The following is a 20,527-nucleotide window of genomic DNA, read 5'->3' as shown; positions in this document are numbered from 1 at the left end:
GGCTTGGGAGAATAAAACAAAGGATATCACATTGAGGTTGATAGACGAATAAATCATTTTTTGTTTTATTCCCCCAAGCCTTGGTGCCAAGTTAAAACATTTGCAAGTGAGAGAGAGGCACTGTTTGAGAAAATTAGCTTTTCCAGAACTCTCTAGCTCCCAATGTCAAGTCAAGCTTTTGTAGAACACGTACTGCTCCTCCGCTCAATACAGTGGTACCTAGGGTAAACTTAACTTAAGAGTTGGTTTAGAAACCTGTTTTAAAAAAGCTGTGATTCCACAGGATAAGAAATAGCTTTCTAATAATGCTTCTCTAATTCTTTTGTAATGTTATTCATAAACAGCACTATCATGGTAAATTTGCTATAAAATCTTCAAACTGTGTCTCAAACTGAGTTGCTTAATGCACAAGTAAAATAGCTAATAATGCAACTCAACTGCTCAAGTTGAGTACATTACTGCGATGGTCTTTCATTTGCTAAAAATAAAATAGCTAAACTGAAAGTAATTGCGGCACTGTTGTACTGTTTTTTCCTTCAGCCACATAAAGTATACACTTTTCTGAAGTAATACGTTTAAAATAATTGTTTTTTATACTAACACACGCTCACGGAAACTAACTTTCTAAATGCAGCTTCATTTGAAGTACGTTTACTACAAGATACCTGTTGATGAAAACCCTGCCCTCTTTCAAAAATTTGTGACAGTGTCCGTGTAAAAAATCCTGAAAGATGTGGAATTGTTTTTCTCTAGGTCACATCGAAGGCGAAAGTGCAGGGAATCCTCAAGAAACGCTTGTTAGCTCGGTGTCCATCAGAGAAGAAGGGGTAAGCGATAACGTCGATTATGGAACTAATTGTTCGGTACGGGAAGAGTTTCCAGGTCATGTTTTGTCAAAAGTTTTAAGTTTGGCTTCAGTAGGGTAGTATGTCATGGGTCATTTTGTTCCATGGTTATTTCGTTCCAAAGTCCTATAGTCAGTTCGTTCCACAAAATAGACATTTCGTCCCACGAGATAGTTACATCGCTCCACAAAGCATTTAAGTCGAAAAAACTTTGAACATAGTGAAATTTTCAAAATGTTCTAACAGACCGGTATATGGCCCTAGGCACATTACAATATTGTGCGAGCTCGTTCAAATAACATTGAAAGAAATGTTTTATGCAGGTTTTCTTGGCATTACTGTAACTTTTAAAAGTGGAACGATCTAACTTATTTATTTTTTTGGAATGAACTGACTACACTTTGGAACAAAATGACCAAAAACCATTTCGTGTTACTTAGCAACATGCTGCGGCTCAGTTGACTCTGTTTTTGTTTCCCATCGAAAACCCAGGAAAATCTGAGAAGTGAAAGTGTATGTATCAAGTTAAAGTGTTTATTTACCATTGCTCAGGCACCAGATGTGGATTTCTCCAAGAATCCTTATGCTGACGGCAAATTCAAATTCAATGACCCGACTCTGCCGGATGAAATAAACCTAGGAAACAAGGTACGTACTTGAATTATAGTTAAAAAGTCTTGTACTTTTAGTTGTGGTACTTTGTTTTTTTGGGCAACATTCGTTTCGTCTACTACCTTACAACCTATAGATTTAAACTTGAGGCTGTTACTCTTGTGTTGCGATCCGGAGGAAAGACGTTTAACCTTCACAGTACCTCCACCCTGGGGCAGGTTTTTCAAAAGGTAGATAACACTGTCCACCGGATAAATTACTATTCAGTAGAGAAATGTTAACAAAACATACTGTGCTATCCACTGGATATTGATTTATACGGTAGATAGCAATGTTCATCCTTTCACCAACCAGGGCCTGGTGTACAAATTGGTATCGACAAATTGGCAATGAGATTTATGGTATGTTTATTTGGCTGAAATATGTTATTACACAAAGGTAAATATTCTGACTATTTTTTTGCAGGAGTGTCATGAGCTGTTTCGTTTATTAGCTGTTTGTCATACGGTTATGGTCGAGAAAAACAACGGTAAGAACTTCGGTCTTTTCGTTCATTTGCATTGGGAAAGTTGCCTCCACTTTCTTGGAATGCACATACATTCTCACTGGATATTTAAATTTCCTTTTTTCTTGTTTTTGTGTCATTTTACCTTTGACAATGCAGTCTTGGTTATCCCAGAGGGTGGGGAGGGGTAGTGTTTTTGTTCTATATTTTTCCTGACCAGTGCTCTTACCCATGTTATAGGTAATTTGGAGTATCAGGCCCAGTCTCCTGACGAGGCGGCACTTGTCACGGCTGCAAGGAACTTTGGATTCACTTTTGTGGTACTAAACAAGTCATTAGCTTTCAAGTTAAATCATTAGTAAACAATGGCGGGAGCGAAACCTTGCCAGCTGCGTTTTAACGAGATGCAGAATGTAGTTCAGTTATTTTAAGAGAGTTACATCATTCAGCGTCTTCACTTCACACTGTACATCAGCTTCTTTTGGTTTTGGTTCGGAGTGAAAAAAGTTTTGTCTAGTGGTTGTCAAAAAAATGAAATATCTGCGCTGTCCCTATCAATCTAGAATTGTGCTCGTTAATATAGCTTTCATTAGTCTGAGTGTAATTATTTGTGTTTGGTTTGTTTTAGGGGCGTTCACCCACCACTATCACCATTGATGTGTTAGGGGTAGAGGTCAGTAAACAGTAGTTTGTTTATTGTTTTCACTCATTGGTTTCTTCATATGATTGAGAATTAATGGGAGTCAGGAGACTATGCAGCGAGGATAGAGAATTCCCTATCCAAGAACGCTCAAATTCAAACCGATCACACTTAAGGGTTGCATCCGCAGACTTAGAAGTTAGAGACATCTTGACGTACAACATAACAAAAAGTACCACATGAATGCACTGCTTCAATGATTGCACACTTGGTCAGTTTTGTCCGAGGTTTTGCTTCGAAAGTGAAGGGGTTACTTGTCACTTGAAATAATACCAGCTCACTTATTCACTTTGCCGTCGCATTTTACACGTCATTTGTAGTGTGGGAGAAAGATCGTTTCTGTTGGTAGTTGTTGTGTTTATTCAAACAGTTGAACAATTGTTTGTTGTTGTTTTTTTTTTTGTGTGTGTTTTGTGAAAATTTTACTTCATTGTTTCAGGAGACGTACGAGTTATTAGCCATTCTGGATTTCAACAATGAACGGAAAAGGATGTCGGTAAGTAATTAAACCGAACTGTCAAACTATTTATCAGTGTGGCGTGTTAGCGACAAGGCGATGCGTGCACAGATCATTCGAGATTCCCCCGCACGAAAAGTGAGCTTTCATTACTCGCTTGTTCCTCCGATAGCTCCAAAAAACACATGACACACAGGGGTTCCCTTCAGAATGCGTATTTCTAAACTTTTTTCTGCTTCTTATTGCTTTTGAAACAATAATGGAAGGGATTTGGGGTTTGTCTTCTTTTAAACTGTTACTGTTTTGAGTTTAAGGTGTAAATTTATGGTAACTACATGCGTCCACAAGAAAGTTTAAGATAAATAACATGTTGTCTTGCTTCTGTTATCTGTAGGTTATTGTCCGGCGAGATGACCAAATAAAGCTCTACTGTAAAGGCGCTGGTTAGTCCTCGTTTTTGTGCGATTGTTTTTCTTTCCTTCCAAAGTTTATGCATAAATTATGAACTTTTGCTGAATGCGATAATGTCGTTGGCATTTCTTGCAGATACCATCGTGTACGAACATCTCGATCATTCTTGTAAGCCACTCATGACGAAAACAATGCAACATTTGAACGTAAGTTCTCAAGCTCCTCTGTGCAGAGACCTGCTTTCATTCATGCACTTTCATGCAGTTTGTGCAGCTTGTAACTTACTGCCTTCAATTTTCACCTCAGGTCTTTGCAGCCGAAGGTTTACGGACCTTGGTAACGGCTTACAAAGACATACCACCAGACGTGTATAGAGAATGGGAGGCTCAATACAAGGAGGCGAGGTAAGAGTGAAATTGCTGGTTTGTTTGTCTTGCTGCTTTTACAAAAACCCATGCTATTAAAACTTGAAGCTAGAGCAGTTTTCAATTGAGTGTTATAAAACCAAAACCAAAGTAATTACTCTGGCCAATCACAAAGGAAACAGACAACTCAGAGAACCAATCAAAACCCGAAGCAAATACATGTAGCCGGCACGAAGCGCGGGAAAACGTGCGCGAGCGAGTCACGATTGGTTTAGGTTTTACTTCTGATTGGCTGAGAAAGTGGCGCGAGACGTTTAAGCCAATCACTAAGCGTAGTAATGCAAAACCAAAGCAAACGCAATTTACTTTCGACACTCAAGTGAAAACCGCTCTATTCGTAGTCATGTATATTTGTTCTAACGATTTTGTTTTATTTTAATTTTTTTTTTTCCAGTTTGGCCATGGACGATAGAGACGAGCTAGTTCAGAAGGTGAGTTGATTAAATTTGGGTTTAAATACAAATTTAAAGATGACACATTTTGAAAAATAGCCTAATTTTATCAAGATCATCGTTCGTGATGCTTTCCATCTTTTTCAATTTTAATCATTCTCATTCCATTTTGGTTCCTCTTTAGTTTCCGTTTACCTAAGTATACTACTATGATCTCGTGGTCCCATTCTAACAATAGTAATTGTGTACATCAGAAAAACCACTTCTAGGATATCGTGACATAGCCCTTTTACAAGATTGCCGAAGTATCACTGTCATTATAGTCAAAAGTGTTGAATTTTGGTACCTTAGTTAACTACCTTAACCAATTGGAGGGAGCAGGCACCAGTTGATGGTCCTTATTTAATAGTACCTCTTTGAAGCCAATCAAACCGCCTGAAAAACTTGTGTGCTCCATTTATCAGTAATCTACAGTCAACTCTCTCTAAACGGACACCTCCATAACACGGACACCTGGTGATGGTCCCTGCCGTTTTTCAGTCATTTTCCTGTAACCAAACTCCCTACAAGACGGACACCTCTCTAAGACGGACAACGGACACTTTGAAATCATTAACGGACACTTGAGAAGGGTTCTTTATCATGTTTTATTAGTGAAAATACTTCCAAACTTCATATTGACCTAAAGCAAAGTTAGTCAGCGACCTAAGGATACCTGTATGCCAAGCTTACTAACAATAAACATTACTTTTCTGCTTACGTGTATGGGCACCAAAGAGGTCGTTTTCTACTTACAGTTTTACAGTTTGCGTTGAAGCTCTCAACTTCTGCTTTAACAAGCAAATACGTTCCTTTTATTATTTTAGTCTTGTTGCAGTTAGCAAAGGTTTGTTGCATTGTGCAAAGGTTTAGTTTTATTATCTGAGAATTACTGGTGTCGTGTTACTTCGACTCTCTACAGAGCGGACACCTCTCTAAGACGGACAGCTGCGGCCGGTCCCGAAGGTGTCCGTCTTAGAGATAGTTGACTGTACTTTTTTGTGTGTTTTCTGTGTTCCGTGAATTCCTATGTTATTTCTGAAAAGCAGAATATTAACTCAGAGGAATGTTTTTGTGTCCTGGAAGGCTTACGAGGATATTGAGCAGAACTTAGTTCTGATCGGTGCAACGGCAATAGAGGACAAGCTTCAGGATGACGTCCCTGATACAATCGCTACTCTAGCGGCGGTAAGGGAAGAGAAACTTATCTTTAATATCTAAAGACAGAAAAATCGAAAGAAGGAGCACGATAACTTGGTCATGTTCGCTCACCGAGTAAACAAATACGAAAAATAGAGGTCTGTGAACACTACAATCTACTGAACTATGATTCAATTCAAGCTACGCGGGCGGTGTTATGCTGCGCAACGCAAGAAACCATTAGAGCGGTTTTCACTTGAGTGTCCAAAGTAATTTGCGTTTGCTTTGGTTTTGCATTACTACGCTCAGTGATTGGTTTAAAAATCTCGCACCACTTTCTCACCAATCAGAACTAAAACCAAAACCAATCGTGACTCGAACTCAATTGAAAACTGCTCTATGAAATCTCGCTTACATTGTAACAACCGTCTCACAGCGTTTTTGAGTGAAGCAAGAATTTTATGAAGTAAACCTAAGTCTGTTTCGCTGCAATTGCGGGAAAGATAGTTTACCATTTTAAGTTTATTCTATATTTTCACGCAAATTCAAGTCAGACTAATAGTTTTTCGTTCCCTTTGTCAACAGGCAGACATCAAAATCTGGGTTTTGACTGGAGACAAAGTAGGTAAGTATGATCCCTTTTTTTTCTTGCCTCTTAATGCGCGATGACAGCGCGATAAAGGTCACTATACTGTAATTTATTTGAGTATATTTATTTTAATGTATTTACGATTTGATACTAAAAGCAATCCCTTATGACTGACTGATGTTAAACAAACAGTTTTACGCAATGTTATAGTAGTCTGTTTATGGTAGGCGCAGTGGCCTGTATATCTATGGCTCATGGCGCTTTACAGTTAAATATTATTTTAAGATATTAAAATGGAACTTATATTAAAAATTTACATCAGTTGGAGAGGAGGGAGTAACCTGCGATGGTCTCAGTAAGCCACCACTTCTCTGAAACCTCAATTTTCATTTGCCCGCGGTGAACACTACCTCTATTGTTTCTAAGGCTAGGGGCATTGTTGTGACCTGTTAGTTATTGTTCTAAGACAAATGACATATCTCGTTCCGAAAGCCGTTCCGAGAGGTATTGGGCGATCCGATGGACTAGAAAATACTCCCAGTCACTGATACTACGGAAACTGGAATGGAACACCGGCAGTTGGGGGACACTTAAGGCTTGTGAAGACTTAGTATACCTCTTTGGTACTTTCTTAAGCCCTTTTCTGAAGCTGCCTTCCACTGTTTTTTATTCTTTACAGAGACAGCCATCAACATTGGCTACTCATGTCACCTCCTAACTGATGACATGACAGAAGTGTTTAAGATTGATGGCGAGACTCTGGAGTCCGTTCAACAGGCCATATCTGAATACAAGGACAAGATTTTGGGCGGAGCGTCAGCATCAAAGCCACATGGCAAAGAAAACAGCCTCAGGGATGTTGACGTCGAAATTTTATCTTACAAATCAGTTCAGGATAATAACACTGTGGAGATGCAATCCACTTTGGCACAGGTAAGTAACAACGTAAAAGAAGCACGTGCACGCCATGCGGCAGTTTGAGCCAGAAAACCATTCTCGTTCCCAGAGCCACCCTTTTTTGGTCACGTGCTGTTCACGTGCGAACTACGTCATTGACATTAAAAACGCGTGGCCCAGGAACGAGGATGGCATGAGACAAACACTATGTAAATTGAAATAACAACCCGGAAGAATGATCAGGAATACACGGGTAGTGAGTGTAATTATGATTGGGATATTGGTTCTTTTGAGTCCCTTTGTTGATTTGGTTCTTGTAATTTATGGTGAACTTTCGATTAGTTTTGCAACCATGTTTTGGGAAATTCTGACTAATTTCATTGACAGCTTTGTAAATAAAGAACTTTGGCCACCAGCTTGCAAACAGGCATCCTAGCGGGCGGAAAAAATAGAATATATAATAAATATTGAATATACCAATATTTATTTCATAACAATCACTGAAAACTGAGATTTGTTATTTTTTGTGCTTACAGGAGGGAAAGAAAGAAGAAACCTTTGGACTTGTTATTCCTGGAAAAAGTTTAGTAAGTAAAGCCTTGTTTACCGTCGATTTATATGTTTGGTGATAGATCTTTATTTCCTTCCCAATTACGATGCAATGCTAGCATTCAATTGACTTTTCCCTCTTTCAGGCTTTTGCGCTTCACGAAAGTTTAGAGAAAGAATTCCTGTCTTTGGCTTGTCTCTGTAAAGCAGTAATATGTTGCAGGGTCACCCCTCTTCAAAAGGTACTTACTTAGACTATATATTTACGCTGTATGAGAAAAATAATTTAGCATTGACCTCGTTTACATCAGGGAACATGTCCACTAATCAATAAATACATCAAGTATTCACATGGCAAGTAAGGTTTTAGAAATATTGGTACAATTTATTCACACTCCAGTCTACATTTTCTTTTTACTCATGACAATGGTGTATGTTATTGGCCACTAAATTGGCTTAAATTTGCCTCACATCGCTTAACTAAATATAAACCACTGTTTATTTACAGCCAATTTAACAGTTAAGTAAAGTAAAACAGTACATTGACAGTACAGTACATTGCCTGCTTAGTAAAACCGAATATGGAGACTGTTGTAAACTATTTAAAGTGGTTTTTCCAGATAACACTAAGTTCAGTTCAGCCTACAAGTTTCTCAGTTGACATATTTCAGTAACGCGCTATATGAATTACTTTTAAGTAATAGTGGTTGACAGGAACTATCAAACATTAAAGGGACTATGTCACGGATTTCACCAGATTTGACCGCCAAATTTTATGTGTCGCAGGAAACATATATAGTCCATTTTTCAGCTTTAGAGCACTAACTGTGAACGAGCGTCTGTCACTGGGGATGGCTCGGATGGAAATGGATGCAATTTGAGTTAGGCAAACGTTTTCAAACTGTTTCCGCGCGTCTTCGAATTCGATTTTTAGCTGTGCTGTTTTTTCGCTAAGGTTATTTTCCTTGAGATGTTCAGAGATGAGTTTAAGGGTTGGCCTACCACTAATTGAACAGTTAGACGAAAAATCTGCGAAATCCCCGTGACATAGTCCCATTAATTGACGACCATCTTCGTTTTCCTCACTCCAAAATGCTCTTAGTACATTTAACTATATAATCAACAACAACATTATTCATTTCCTCAACTTCCTTTTGATACAATTTAAAATTACAAACCTAACTCAGGGCCGTAGCCAGACTTTTAGCATAGACGAGGCAAAAACTTGCCAGGGGGGTTCTGGGGGCATACCCCCAGAATGATGAAGTCTGGAGGCTCTGAAACGCGTTTTACAACATTTGTCACAAGTAACTTAAGAAAAAAAACAAATCTTTTACCAACTTAAGGCATTTTGTTTTTAATTTTGGGTAGAAATCTAGACGAAGCAAGTGCCTTGTCTTGCCTTTTGTTACTGAGTTACAGCCCTGACCTTTTATGTTTTTACATATATACACGTATTATTTTATTATTAAGTTATGGAATGGAGGTCAAGTGAACCGTTAGGTTGTCTAGTTAACCGCCATTTAAAAATAAGTTAAATTTATACCAGGTGAGGAACCAGTGAAGAGCAAATAAAGAAAAAAATATGAAAGAAAAAAAAAACATACATAGTAGCAATTTTATATTAAAGATGATTTCCAGTCCGTACTGCGCGACTCAGGGTGTCTGGTCGTCACTGGTGTGCGTCAAGTGTCGCCCTCGTCTCCACGGCTCGTCCGTTCCGTCGGCTCCTCGTTTCGTTTCTCGTATAATGGGGTGGTCCATGCTGCACTCCTACACAACAGACATCCTCGACTGAATCATCTAACGATTTTATATTATTTTTATATTAGACCTGCAACTGACAAAGTAAAAATTTCATTAAAATAGGATGTAGGAGAAATTAAAACTTAAGGCGGGCCGAACAATCTTAAGTAAGTTCCATCACTATTTAGTAGTGTCGAAACCTACTTGAGATCGTTTGGTACGTACTGAATATCTGAATCATATTGTTATTACTATCAGTCACTGTAATTTCACAATATAATGATAACGTTAATGCATTTATGGAGCGCATTTTCCTTGTGTATATGTTTAAATGTGCTGTGCACGTACATTCTGTTATATTTTACTACACTCAAAGACCAGAAAACAACACCGGGAGCTTCGTGCCCTACTCTTTGCGAATAGTGTGTGGGTTCTTTAACGTCCCCTTTTATAAGACTGAAGATACAGGAGACCGTACCTACGGCTTATCGTCCTTTTCCGAGAAGAGTAGAATGCAGGCTTTTAGCCAGGTGGGAGTCCTATGGACGGCCACTTTTCAGAGACAATTAATATGAATAACTGTATACAGAGGTTTTTTAGCAAATTTGGAAATCTTTAGATACCTTTGCACTCATAACTGCAGAAAAACACCTTGCATGCTCCTCGGGTCCTCCTATGGAGACAAAGTCAGGCCTTATAAACATTTCCTGGTTAAAAGCCTGCTACAATGTCTAACCATTTGCCGATGTAATTACAAAGGCAGCACATTCTTCTCAGTTATTTTAAGGCCATGAGTGTTGGTCCCGCGGTCTGAGGTTCGAACCCTCGACCTCTCGCACAGCAGTCCGGCGCTCTACCAACTGAGCTAACCAGGTGGCGGTTATATCCTATGAATGTATATGAAAGTAGTGAAATTGTAGCGGCTTATATTGACTATCAGTCGCTGCAATTTCATTACGTTCATTCACAACTACTCTCCAGGGTGACACCAAACGATCTTAAAAAAGTCCATCACGACTAAATACCTGAATCTTATCGTTTAAACAACAACAACAACAACAACAAGTTTATTCAGTATTACCATTTCTATACATGGTGTTACCGATTGAAATACAATAAACAACTATGTAATATAAATATAATTGAATGGTATTTAATTAAATATTGTTTCTTTCGTCTTTCAAATGCTTGAAAAATAAAAGTAGCAGTTAGCCTGCTGATATATGAATCAGTATTAATAAAGATGGTAAATTTCAAGCTCGGTAATAAGTAATAAAGATGAGATGTTCAACATGACACGAGCATGGGACAAAGAAAAATTCTGAGTCCCCGACGTGAATCGAACCCATGGCCTCCCAGATACCGGTTGAAAAGAAAACATACTTTATCATGGAAATTGTAATTTGTAAATAACATATAATTATTTCGTTCATTGCTTTTAATAAAAAGAGTCTTCCAGTTTCGATTTTTAAGTTATGATTTCCTAGCCGAAATGTGGAGGCGATACATTTATGTTCAGGATTCTTAACATGATTAATGAATTCAGAATACTTTGTTGCATTTTTAAAATGGAGTAGAATTTTAGTTTTTTATTTGTACTTATCAAATATTCCTGTATTAATCACTGCATTTTTTTACATTCATTCACTGACTTTTTCCAAACGATAACACGTGTCTGAACTGTCTGGCTTTGGCTCTGGTCTGTCCTCTGTTTCCAGATCGAATTGGAATTTCCAAGTGTTCGTTTTTGTAGAGGGAGAAAAACCGGACAACCCGGAGAAAAACCCCTCGGGAAAAGGAAGAGAACCAACAACAAACTCAACCCACATTATATGACACTGGGTCCGGGAATCGAACCCGGGCCACCGCTGTACCCCTCAGTAACCTCATTCACTGGATAGCCATTAAATAGCGTATCCACCCTTTTAATAACTGGGCCCATGGCTAGGGTGATTTTGACTTTTTTGTAACTTTTTTTTTTCTTTTGTAGGCGTTAGTTGTACAGTTGGTAAAAAATAATTTAAAAGCTGTGACACTTGCCATTGGAGACGGAGCAAATGACGTTAGCATGATTAAAGGTATGGCCATCTTGAATTCAATTTACTGCTTGAACCTTTTGAGTTTTGCATTTAAAAATTCTAAAAATCACAGACACATGAACCGAAATCAAATTACACTGCATTTAAATTTCTGCGTTCCTATTCACTTGTGGTTTGTTTCCGTCCTTTCAGCTGCACACATAGGTGTTGGAATAAGTGGTCAGGAAGGAATGCAAGCCGTGCTAGCAAGTGATTTCTCCTTCGCCCAGTTCAAGTATCCTTAACATGCGAACAACTGAGACTGCCAAGCATTTATATTAACTGTAAAATTCCGAAAATAAGTCTTCGTCTTATATTTGTTCAACGCCCCTTTTAGGTGGGCTTATTTTCGGGGAGGGCCTATATGGGAGGGGGAGGGGCTATTTTTGGATGGAAATTTGCGTTAAAAGAATATTTTGTAATAAATAAGTGTTCAACATGACACGGCATGGGACAAAGAATCCCCGACGGGTACCCGTGGCCTCCCAGTTCGTTGGGCGCTCTACCAACTGGTCGGGACTCGTGAGCTGCCATTCTAGGTTGATAAGGTTGGTTTGTATTGGGAAGGGATACTGCGTCTGAAAATTTTTGGGGTTGATACAAGAATATCACATTGTACTGACACTCTCTACAGACAATATGAACATTGCAAGTCTCTGAGCATACTCTAACGAAGTAAAATAAAAGAAGCACCACAATAGTGGCTGAGTAATCGGAAAGACGTTTTCCTTGACAGTTTGCTCAGATATCTTCAGAGACTCCTACTTGTCCATGGACGGTGGTCGTACTTTCGAATGAGTAAATTTTTAAACTACTTTTTCTACAAGAATTTTGCATTCACCCTGTGTCAACTGTGGTACGCATTTTATACTGGTTTTTCTGCGCAGGTACAGTGAATCATCCTCTTGTGTAGGATCTACATATGAATGCTATTTCTGAACTTGTCTTTGGTGTTTTTTTCTTCCCTCGTAAACATTGTGCTTGAGGTTTCATATAGTTCATGATGGAATAAGGGCTGATGATCAAACTACCGTAATTACGTTGAGATTTCCTTTAGTTTTACTTTGATGGCTATCACGTTTAAAATGACTACGAACTATTTGATACGTGCACTTCCTTTCATTGATTTACGATTTCAAAATGTCCCATTTAGCCCAGAGCCTAGGTTCACTCTTCCCGTCCACTCCCCTTCCCCCAACCCCTCACAGAGTGCAGACGAAAGACTAGTCTGTATTTACTTACTTTATTGAAGCTCTCTAATGTGGGTTTTCAGCATCAACTAAAAAAAACTTACATGCTGCAAAGGATAGACGCAAGATATGCTTCTTTATGCTTGCATGCACCACATGAAAACAGTTTCAGGAGTAAGGACCATTTACTGGAAAAATTTGCGTTGAAGCACCAGAATGGTTTCCGATCCAATCGGAAATAGAACGAACCACCCTTCCCTCCTCCTCGGGTACGCCTTGTGGGCTTGGTTTCTTCCAATCCCAGTTAGGGTCGTGTAGTTTGTTTTTCTTATGTTGAGGATCTGGTGACGCTATTTTCAAAGTTTATTCTTATTATTATTTCACTCTTTTCAGACACTGTATGATGCATGGTTCATCTCATTTTATAACGTATTTTTTACCTCGGCGCCAATCGTGTTTTTAGCTGTCCTTGATCAGGTAAATTGTGTTATAATGGCTATCTTAATTGTGTAATTGGGGTATTTCCATTGAGAAAATAAAAATGCGGGTAATTAGTAACAAAGCAAGTGAGGCTGAGCGTGTTGTTTTATTGCTAGTTTCAGTGAAATACGAACTCTGAAATTCAAAATCCAACTAACGATTGCGTTTTTCGCTGCCGTCAATCATAATTATGAAGAACAGAAACAAACAAAATGGATCGAAATCTACCAATCACAACTGATTGACGTGACCTTTTGACCTGGTTAAAAGTGAAGCTCTGGGGCCAGCTGACGACGGAGAAATCCAGTCACTAACATTTAGAATCCACTTCAAACTTTTAAAAAACTCAATTCCACCTCTGTGACTACGCCGTGAGTCTTACACAAGAACTTCCCAGGCTCTCTCACTCGGACACTACCGTACATCAGACGCTCACACAGACCTCTAGGTAACAAGAGAAAAAAGAAGCAAACATAGCATTGCTGGTGCATCGGGAGCTGTTCTCGTCGCTCTGCGATAGTCTACCGTGAACAGTGGAATCTGGGATAGTACATCTAGCTCTGGATACCTGAAAGGAGGTGTGTCGGTGGGTTGAGAGGAGCTGTGTCAATCTTCGAACATGCGCGTGAGGGTCGGGCGGCATGTCAAGAAAAAGTAGAACTAATGGTATCCCATCTTCGGCTTTTCTAAAGACTCCTTACAGATATAAGAACTGTAGGTGTCATTGTCGCATCTTGCGAAAAGCCGTAATAGTCGAACAGATTTCCTTACTAGTCACGCTGACAACTTAGATCCCTACATCCTTCGTGTGTTCTTCGAGTACACACATTAACAGTCAACCCTTTCCCCTACTCATCTAAGGTCAACTCGTCCAGACAAAAGAACCCTGTGTCTAAACGTCCAGTAGCCCTGCGTGACAACACGAATACGATACTCCGCCAGTAGGTCAAGGCTGCTTGACCGTCTCCCACCCCCTCTCTTTTTGCCCTTCTTCTGCTATCTCTGTGTCGTTTCCCCGCGGCTTCCCGTTTTTCTTTTCACTCGTCTCTTCTTTGACTATCCTTCCCGTCTATTCGCCCAGCCTCCCCCCTCCTTTGACCCGATACGAGAGAATTCGTCCCTTCCCCCCCTCAGGCTGAACCATTCCTCGTCTCCTCCTCACACTCCCCCGCGATGAGTGGGGCGGATCGCGCGCGCGACGGTGGGGGAGACTAATTGCTGTCTATCCTAGGGAACACTGTCTCTTACCCAACCTAGTGGCATTGGATATCCTTAATCCTGCCATGCTCGTGTGATCGCCCTAAGCACTTACTCACCCTCAATCGCTCATTCTTTTCCCTCCAGCGTCAGTCCCTGTTGGTAGACTCATCCTTCGGCGCTCCCGAACGCCTGCGGGCGACACGCCCCATCCCTACCGCCAACCTCTCGCGTCGACAAGGCCCGAACAACAGGGGGCGTGCGGCTGTGGCACGATCCCCGCAGCGCGAATGTAGGGGGGGGTCTGGGGTACCTCTCCAACGAAGGAATCCAACCACTCCTGGTCTCCCCGGCCTCTCCCTCTCGCCTGGCACTCCACCGCACTATCACACAATTTGGTCTAACACCGTCTTCTGGTGGTCTCCCGGACCATATTGTGTGTCGAAGTAAGAAAACCTTTTTTATTTATTTATTTTAATATATATATTTTTTTTTCACTGAGCGGACCTCCAGCTCGTGGGGGGGGGGGGGGTGCGAACGCACCCATCGCACCCCCTCCCTACGGTCCTGTTATACAAAGACCGAGTGCGTTACATGCGTTCGCAAAGATACGACTAGCTGCAGTCTTGGTGGTGGAAATGGAGACTGTTTTCGTTTTTCGAAGTGTTAGTCATCAGATATTTGACTCGGTAGCAGTCATTTGCTGCCCTGAGCGCCGGGCGAATAGGGAAGTAAGTAATTAGTATGAAAGTGCATCGTGTGCGTTGATATGCGTTTTGCAGTGCTTGAATCTTGCGGATTTTGTTGAGTTTTTGGGGGCAGTCTTGGTTGACTATTTGAGTAGAATGTGTAGAAGGGCACATGGTGCGATGCTCGTATAGCACAGGCTGTTGCAAATGCTTGAGAATGAAATTTGAGAATAATTGTAGTCCGGAGATGGTTTTTCTGGCTTATTGTTGTTGACGGGTGCTACTTTACTGATTGAAACACGAGACAGCCCAACGGGCACTTTGATTTAACTTATTTTAACTTTAAATTATTAATTGTATAGTTGTATAATGATAGGTTTAAGTTGTTTTTATGTTTTATCTTAGTCAGGTGTCCACAATTAGTAGAGGGGACTTTTCCCCTCGGCTAAACATTTTTAGACACAGAAATAAAGTTTATTATTATTATTATTATTATTATTATTATTATTATTATTATTATTATTATTATTATTATTATTATTAACTTCTCTTTTCTGAGAGGTCCGCATAAAATGGTTGACGGCAGCAAAAAGCGTTGGTTTAGGATTGAATTTTAGAGTTCGCATATCACTGAAAACCACAATAAGACAACCCGACATTGTTGGGATTTGAGGGGGGGGGAGAAATTTCTTTCCGATTCGCCTATTTCAGTTTTTATCAAGTTGCTAGGAAGCTAGATTTTGCAAGGGTTGCTGTGTGGGAAACAAGCGTAGTAACATAGCGAGTGAGGTGCGGGGAAGGTTGACGGTAGAATAACGGTGTGCAAAGTAACAAGGCAACGATCATAATTTTCCCATGTCCTATTTATCTTTTTTTTATTTTTTTTGTTTTTTTTTTTTTTTTTTTTTTTTTCCTCTCTTTTTTTTAAAAATTTACCCCGCGGGAACGGGGGGAGAGAAAAATTCCACCTTAAAATACAGAAAAAGGGATAAATCCGGCTGTATGGGCCTCATGGCTCGGACACAGACTTTACCTTTTTTATTTGTTTTCCAGGACGTTTCGGAGACCAGTTGCTCCAAGTATCCTCGTTTGTACATCCCTGGTCAGAAGAACCTATTGTTCAACAAGAAAATATTTTTTATGAGCTTGTTGTACGGAACCCTGACATCCCTAGCGATCTTCTTCATTTCATATGGTGTGTTCAGTGATCGAATATCGAGTGATGGTTTAGAGAATTCTTCTGTGTCATTCTTTGGCACTGTGGTGGCAGCTATTCTGGTGGTCGTTGTAAACATCGAGGTGAGGGGACAATCAATACTTTACAATATTAATTAAATGATGAGTTTTGCTTGTATAGGTAGAAGATTTCGAGTATTTTAGACTAGTGTGTTATCTACAGCGATTTTTGATTGAGTGTCGTAAAACCAAAACCAGAAGTAATCACTCTGGCCAATCACAAAGGACACGGACAATCGAGTGACCATTCAAAATTCGAAGCAGATACATGTAGTTCTGCACGAAGCGCGGTGAAATAGTGTGTGAGCGAGTCACGATTGGGTTTGGTTTTACTTCTGAGTGGCATTTAAAGTGGTGCGAGTTTCTTAAGCTTATCAAGCGTAGTAACCCAAAACCAAAGCAAACGCGAATTACTTTCGACACTCAAGTGAAAACCGGTCTAAGCTGCAACAAATTCTTATTTTTTTTTGTGTCTGCTCTGGGAGTGAAAAGAAAACACCGTTTAAAGGGGCTCTTCTCTTAACAATTTAGTTCATATTGGTTAAAGGGACTGTGTCACGGCTAAGTTAATTTTATTTTATTAAATTTTGCCAAACACCCGCTATGAAACTAAATGTTTGCAAAGAAATTAATTTTATGATTCTAAATGACAAAACCATAGCTTCACTGCAGCCAAATGTGTTTCCCGGCGTTATAATTTAAGTTACAAGCAGACAAGATTAACTTTGAAAACTGTTCCGCCGGATCACTTTTCAAAAACCCATATCGCAATCCGTTTCAATCTTCGTCACTTTTGGCCATCCGTACCTTCTTTTGCATTCAGTGGTGTGTTATTTAAATATTCCTTCACTGTTTTAAGATGTTATTTTATATATTTAAACGAATTTGGTGGTCATTTCCTATGCCTAAGTTTGGCTAAAATCCGTGACACGGTCTCTTTAAGTACAAATCCTTTGCCTATAACACACCTTACATTTAGCAAATAATAACCGTAAAAATCCTTTTAAGCTTTCTAATATTTTTGTTGTTGTTGTCCACTTTAGATCTCGTTTCTCACTCAGTACTGGACGTGGATAAATCACTTTTTCATTTGGGGAAGCATCATCTTTTACTTCGTGTTCTACTTTGCTTTTTACGCGGAGTTCGTGTTCAATCTCTTTCCTCAAAATCATTACTACGGCATGCAGTTTGAGGTTTACGGCAATGGCGCCTTCTGGTTTTGCTTGATTCTCGTTCTTGTCGTGTGTATCACACCACGTTTGTCGTACTACTTTATCGAAAACGAACTTTATCCAGCACTCAGCGACCATGTAAGGCGACAAGAGGCGCACAAGAGACTCCGCTCCAGTCTTCCCTTGATAGAGTTTAAGCCTCGGCTGGTTCGTAGGCGCAGCTCTAAGCGCTCCAGTTATGCCTTTGCCCATCAAGAAGGATTTGGCAAAATTGTCATGTCGCCGGCGACGTTTCTGAGGAAAAAACTACGTACAGGCCCGTCAAACAAAAGTAATGTAGTAACATTATAATTCGGTGTATTATTTTAGCATTTGTCAGCCGTGCACGCCCAACTTACATTGTTGGTCAAATTTAAAGTAAATGCGAGTTCTGGAAACTTCTGCAGTTGAATTTGAAGTGCATACGAACCGACATTCTTTTAGCTCAGTTTTTATTAATACAACTTTAAAGCTGCAAAAAGCTTTAGCGAAAAATCTGGAATTTTCGCGCTAGAACTAGCTTCGCAAGTTGTGCATATTTTTACGAAATTCTCGGTTCGTATGCACTTTTTTAACGTACACCGATTTAACATCTAGTTAGTACTAAGGTATATTTCATATTGAAGCAAGGATCGTTAAGATATAGAAGTGGAAACTTGGTATATTTTGGTAACTAGGTTACTTAATGTTCGCAAATAGATTTTTTAAACCCAATTCTCAATTTTGTCCAGAGGGAAAAATAACTATGAAAATCCTCGCCTTAAATTTTAATACCTCTACATTGCATAATTATTATTGTTTCTCCATTGTGCAAAAGTTAGATTTCAAATGGAAAAGTAGTCAATACCTTTATTTTGGATAATATCGTTTCCTATTGCCCTTAGATTTCAAATGGAAAAGTAGTTATTTTATGTCAAGGAGAAACGAATTCTTCATCTATTTGATCTACGTAGTTATCGTAACTAAGAATGTGGTGCGAAAACGTTTTCTTTGCCGTCATATCTGACAAAGTGAACGCTCGATGCCTTGCAAATAGCCTACACGAAGCCATTTCCTATTTTCTCCATTTTCGGCCGCGTGAGGAAATTGAAGACGGCTACACGCGTACGCAGGCTACCTTGCAAAACGTTCCCGCTATACTTGTTCTTTCATATTTTGCCTCCACCGAAAGGTCATTGAAGTCATTGGTTAATACTTTGTAGCATGACCAACATTTGGCTTTTTAATGGAGCTACGTCACGGGAAGATTCGCAGATTTTTCGTCTAGTCTGTTCTTAAATAAGTTGTAAGCAACTTTACCCATGAAAAACAGTATCTTTGAACGTTTAAAGGAAGATATAACTTTAATTTGCGGATAGAAATCAAGCTACGGCTATAAATATCGATTTCTTTAAAGACTCGCGGAAACAACTTAAAAAGGTTAAGCCTTAATTTTTCAAGTTGCAATCCGTTTCCATCTGAACCATTCGCAGCCAAAGACGCTTGTTACCAGTTTCAGTAGTCTAACATAGCAATTTTAAATAAAAGTGGGCCATTATTTTTAGGTTTCTTACGACACAAACATAAATTTTGGTTGTTCAGAAATCTGGTAAAATCCGTGACAAAGCCCCTTTAAATTGCCAGTAACATATATAGAGGATATTACATGGCTGCGCGGAGATATGAAATTTATCTTCGAGTGTTCAAATCGATATCTCACGAGTGAGCGCAGCGAACGAGTGGGATATCGATTTGAACACGAGAAGATAAATTTCATATCTCCAAGCAACCATGTAATATCTGTTTATTATGTAAACCTACTAATTACGATGTTTTTGACGATTTTCCGAAGATTGCCGACCATTTTCCGAAGATTTCCGAAGATTTGCAAAATGTTGTCGGAAGGTCGTACGAATGTTTCCGAACTTTTCCGAAAATTTCCGAAGATATCCGAAGAATTCCGAAGATTGCCGAGGAAGATCCGAAGATGTTTCGACTTAATATTGATTTACTTTGGCTCATTCAGCATTAAAACAGGGCAAACTTGTCAGAAAATGTTTCGAAATCGATATCTTCACATGTGAAAATAACATGTTATTTTCACGTGTGAAGATATAATTTTTTCGTGCGAAAGATTTCCTGGTATTTCACTGATGTTTATATAATAAACCGAGTTATTATTGTGGTGGGTTTGCAATAGCACATCATCTTAGGACGCTGAACATTTGTCAAGTCTGACCGGTACTTCATGTATTACGACGTGAAGATTTTATTGAATTGCACAAAACATATTGAAACCAGCCCATGTTTTGAAAGGGTGCCCATGGTCCATTCAGGCATGATACCAAGCATTTTCTAGTTCCTCCGGTTCTTCTGGCCAGCGTCAAAGAACTCGTGGGTGGGTAGGTTCTTCATATATGGTAATTAATATGTACGAAACACAACCCCTTTTAAAAACTTACATTCAACACGGCCAAAGCCAACAAATGTTGAGCACTTTTTTTTCATTATTAAATTAATGGTTATTAGCTGTTTCCACCTTTTGTGGTTTTGAGGAAATTAGCTCTTTTATCAAACGTAACGTATTTAGGGTTCTTAAAGTATTAGCTAAAGCTTTGTAAATTACACAAATAAAATGTCAAGAAAATATTATTTCTGGTAATTGTATGGTTAAATGGAAAAATACTTCGGTTACCGGACACAAATGAGAACGCAGTTTGTGAGTCATTGTATTTTGATCAGTATTGTTTGTTGTCTGTTGTTTCTATTATTTTGCGTCGTCTGTGTCCGGTACACGAAGTAAAAACCGTCCAATGTTAGTGATACTCGACAATTTTATCGCTTATTCAGCCATGTAGTTAAAATTTCCAAGTTATGGCAAACAAATGAAGCGTTTGTAAATCAACCTGACCACTGAGATATCTGTCGTCACACGATTATTTACAACTTCTATCCCAGGTTCTCTACTTTTCGTCCCGGCTAGCCTGGGATCGAGGCTGGATTGTTTCCTTCACGTTTGCACACTACCTATGCATGCCGGGTAAAAAGAATACGTTTTCTTTTTACGCGGCATTCAAAGGTAGTGTGCAGCTACAAATGCACGACTTCAACCTCGCTCCCGCATTGCCTAGTTCCTAGGCCTCTATTTTCGTCGCGCTCA

At 39.4% G+C, this 20,527-nt stretch overlaps 1 protein-coding gene across 4 annotated transcripts in view; it reads left to right on the top strand.

Moving 5' to 3' along the window:
* The window catches only part of LOC144662623 (phospholipid-transporting ATPase ID-like), a 37,288-nt gene extending 17,274 nt beyond the window's left edge, over positions 1-20,014 (top strand). For all 4 annotated transcript variants that reach the window (XM_078523490.1, XM_078523483.1, XM_078523498.1 and 1 more), the window contains 21 exons: positions 754-827; positions 1,398-1,493; positions 1,923-1,986; positions 2,203-2,282; positions 2,591-2,635; positions 3,102-3,158; positions 3,514-3,562; positions 3,666-3,736; positions 3,837-3,934; positions 4,350-4,386; positions 5,473-5,574; positions 6,112-6,151; positions 6,795-7,048; positions 7,549-7,599; positions 7,708-7,803; positions 11,298-11,385; positions 11,539-11,620; positions 12,131-12,272; positions 12,969-13,052; positions 15,995-16,240; positions 17,221-20,014. In XM_078523490.1, coding sequence (XP_078379616.1) covers positions 754-827; positions 1,398-1,493; positions 1,923-1,986; positions 2,203-2,282; positions 2,591-2,635; positions 3,102-3,158; positions 3,514-3,562; positions 3,666-3,736; positions 3,837-3,934; positions 4,350-4,386; positions 5,473-5,574; positions 6,112-6,151; positions 6,795-7,048; positions 7,549-7,599; positions 7,708-7,803; positions 11,298-11,385; positions 11,539-11,620; positions 12,131-12,272; positions 12,969-13,052; positions 15,995-16,240; positions 17,221-17,700 — 2,336 coding nt within the window. In that variant the 3' untranslated portion in view covers positions 17,701-20,014. The remainder of the gene's footprint in view (positions 1-753; positions 828-1,397; positions 1,494-1,922; positions 1,987-2,202; positions 2,283-2,590; positions 2,636-3,101; positions 3,159-3,513; positions 3,563-3,665; positions 3,737-3,836; positions 3,935-4,349; positions 4,387-5,472; positions 5,575-6,111; positions 6,152-6,794; positions 7,049-7,548; positions 7,600-7,707; positions 7,804-11,297; positions 11,386-11,538; positions 11,621-12,130; positions 12,273-12,968; positions 13,053-15,994; positions 16,241-17,220) is intronic.
* The last annotated feature ends 513 nt before the right edge of the window (positions 20,015-20,527 follow it).

Source organism: Oculina patagonica, chromosome 1, assembly GCF_052425735.1.
Source record: "Oculina patagonica isolate OP01 chromosome 1, crgOcupat, whole genome shotgun sequence".
Lineage (NCBI taxonomy): Eukaryota > Metazoa > Cnidaria > Anthozoa > Scleractinia > Oculinidae > Oculina > Oculina patagonica.
The sequence above is the reverse complement of the archived record's forward strand: the minus strand, read 5'-3'. Positions and strand labels throughout refer to the sequence as shown.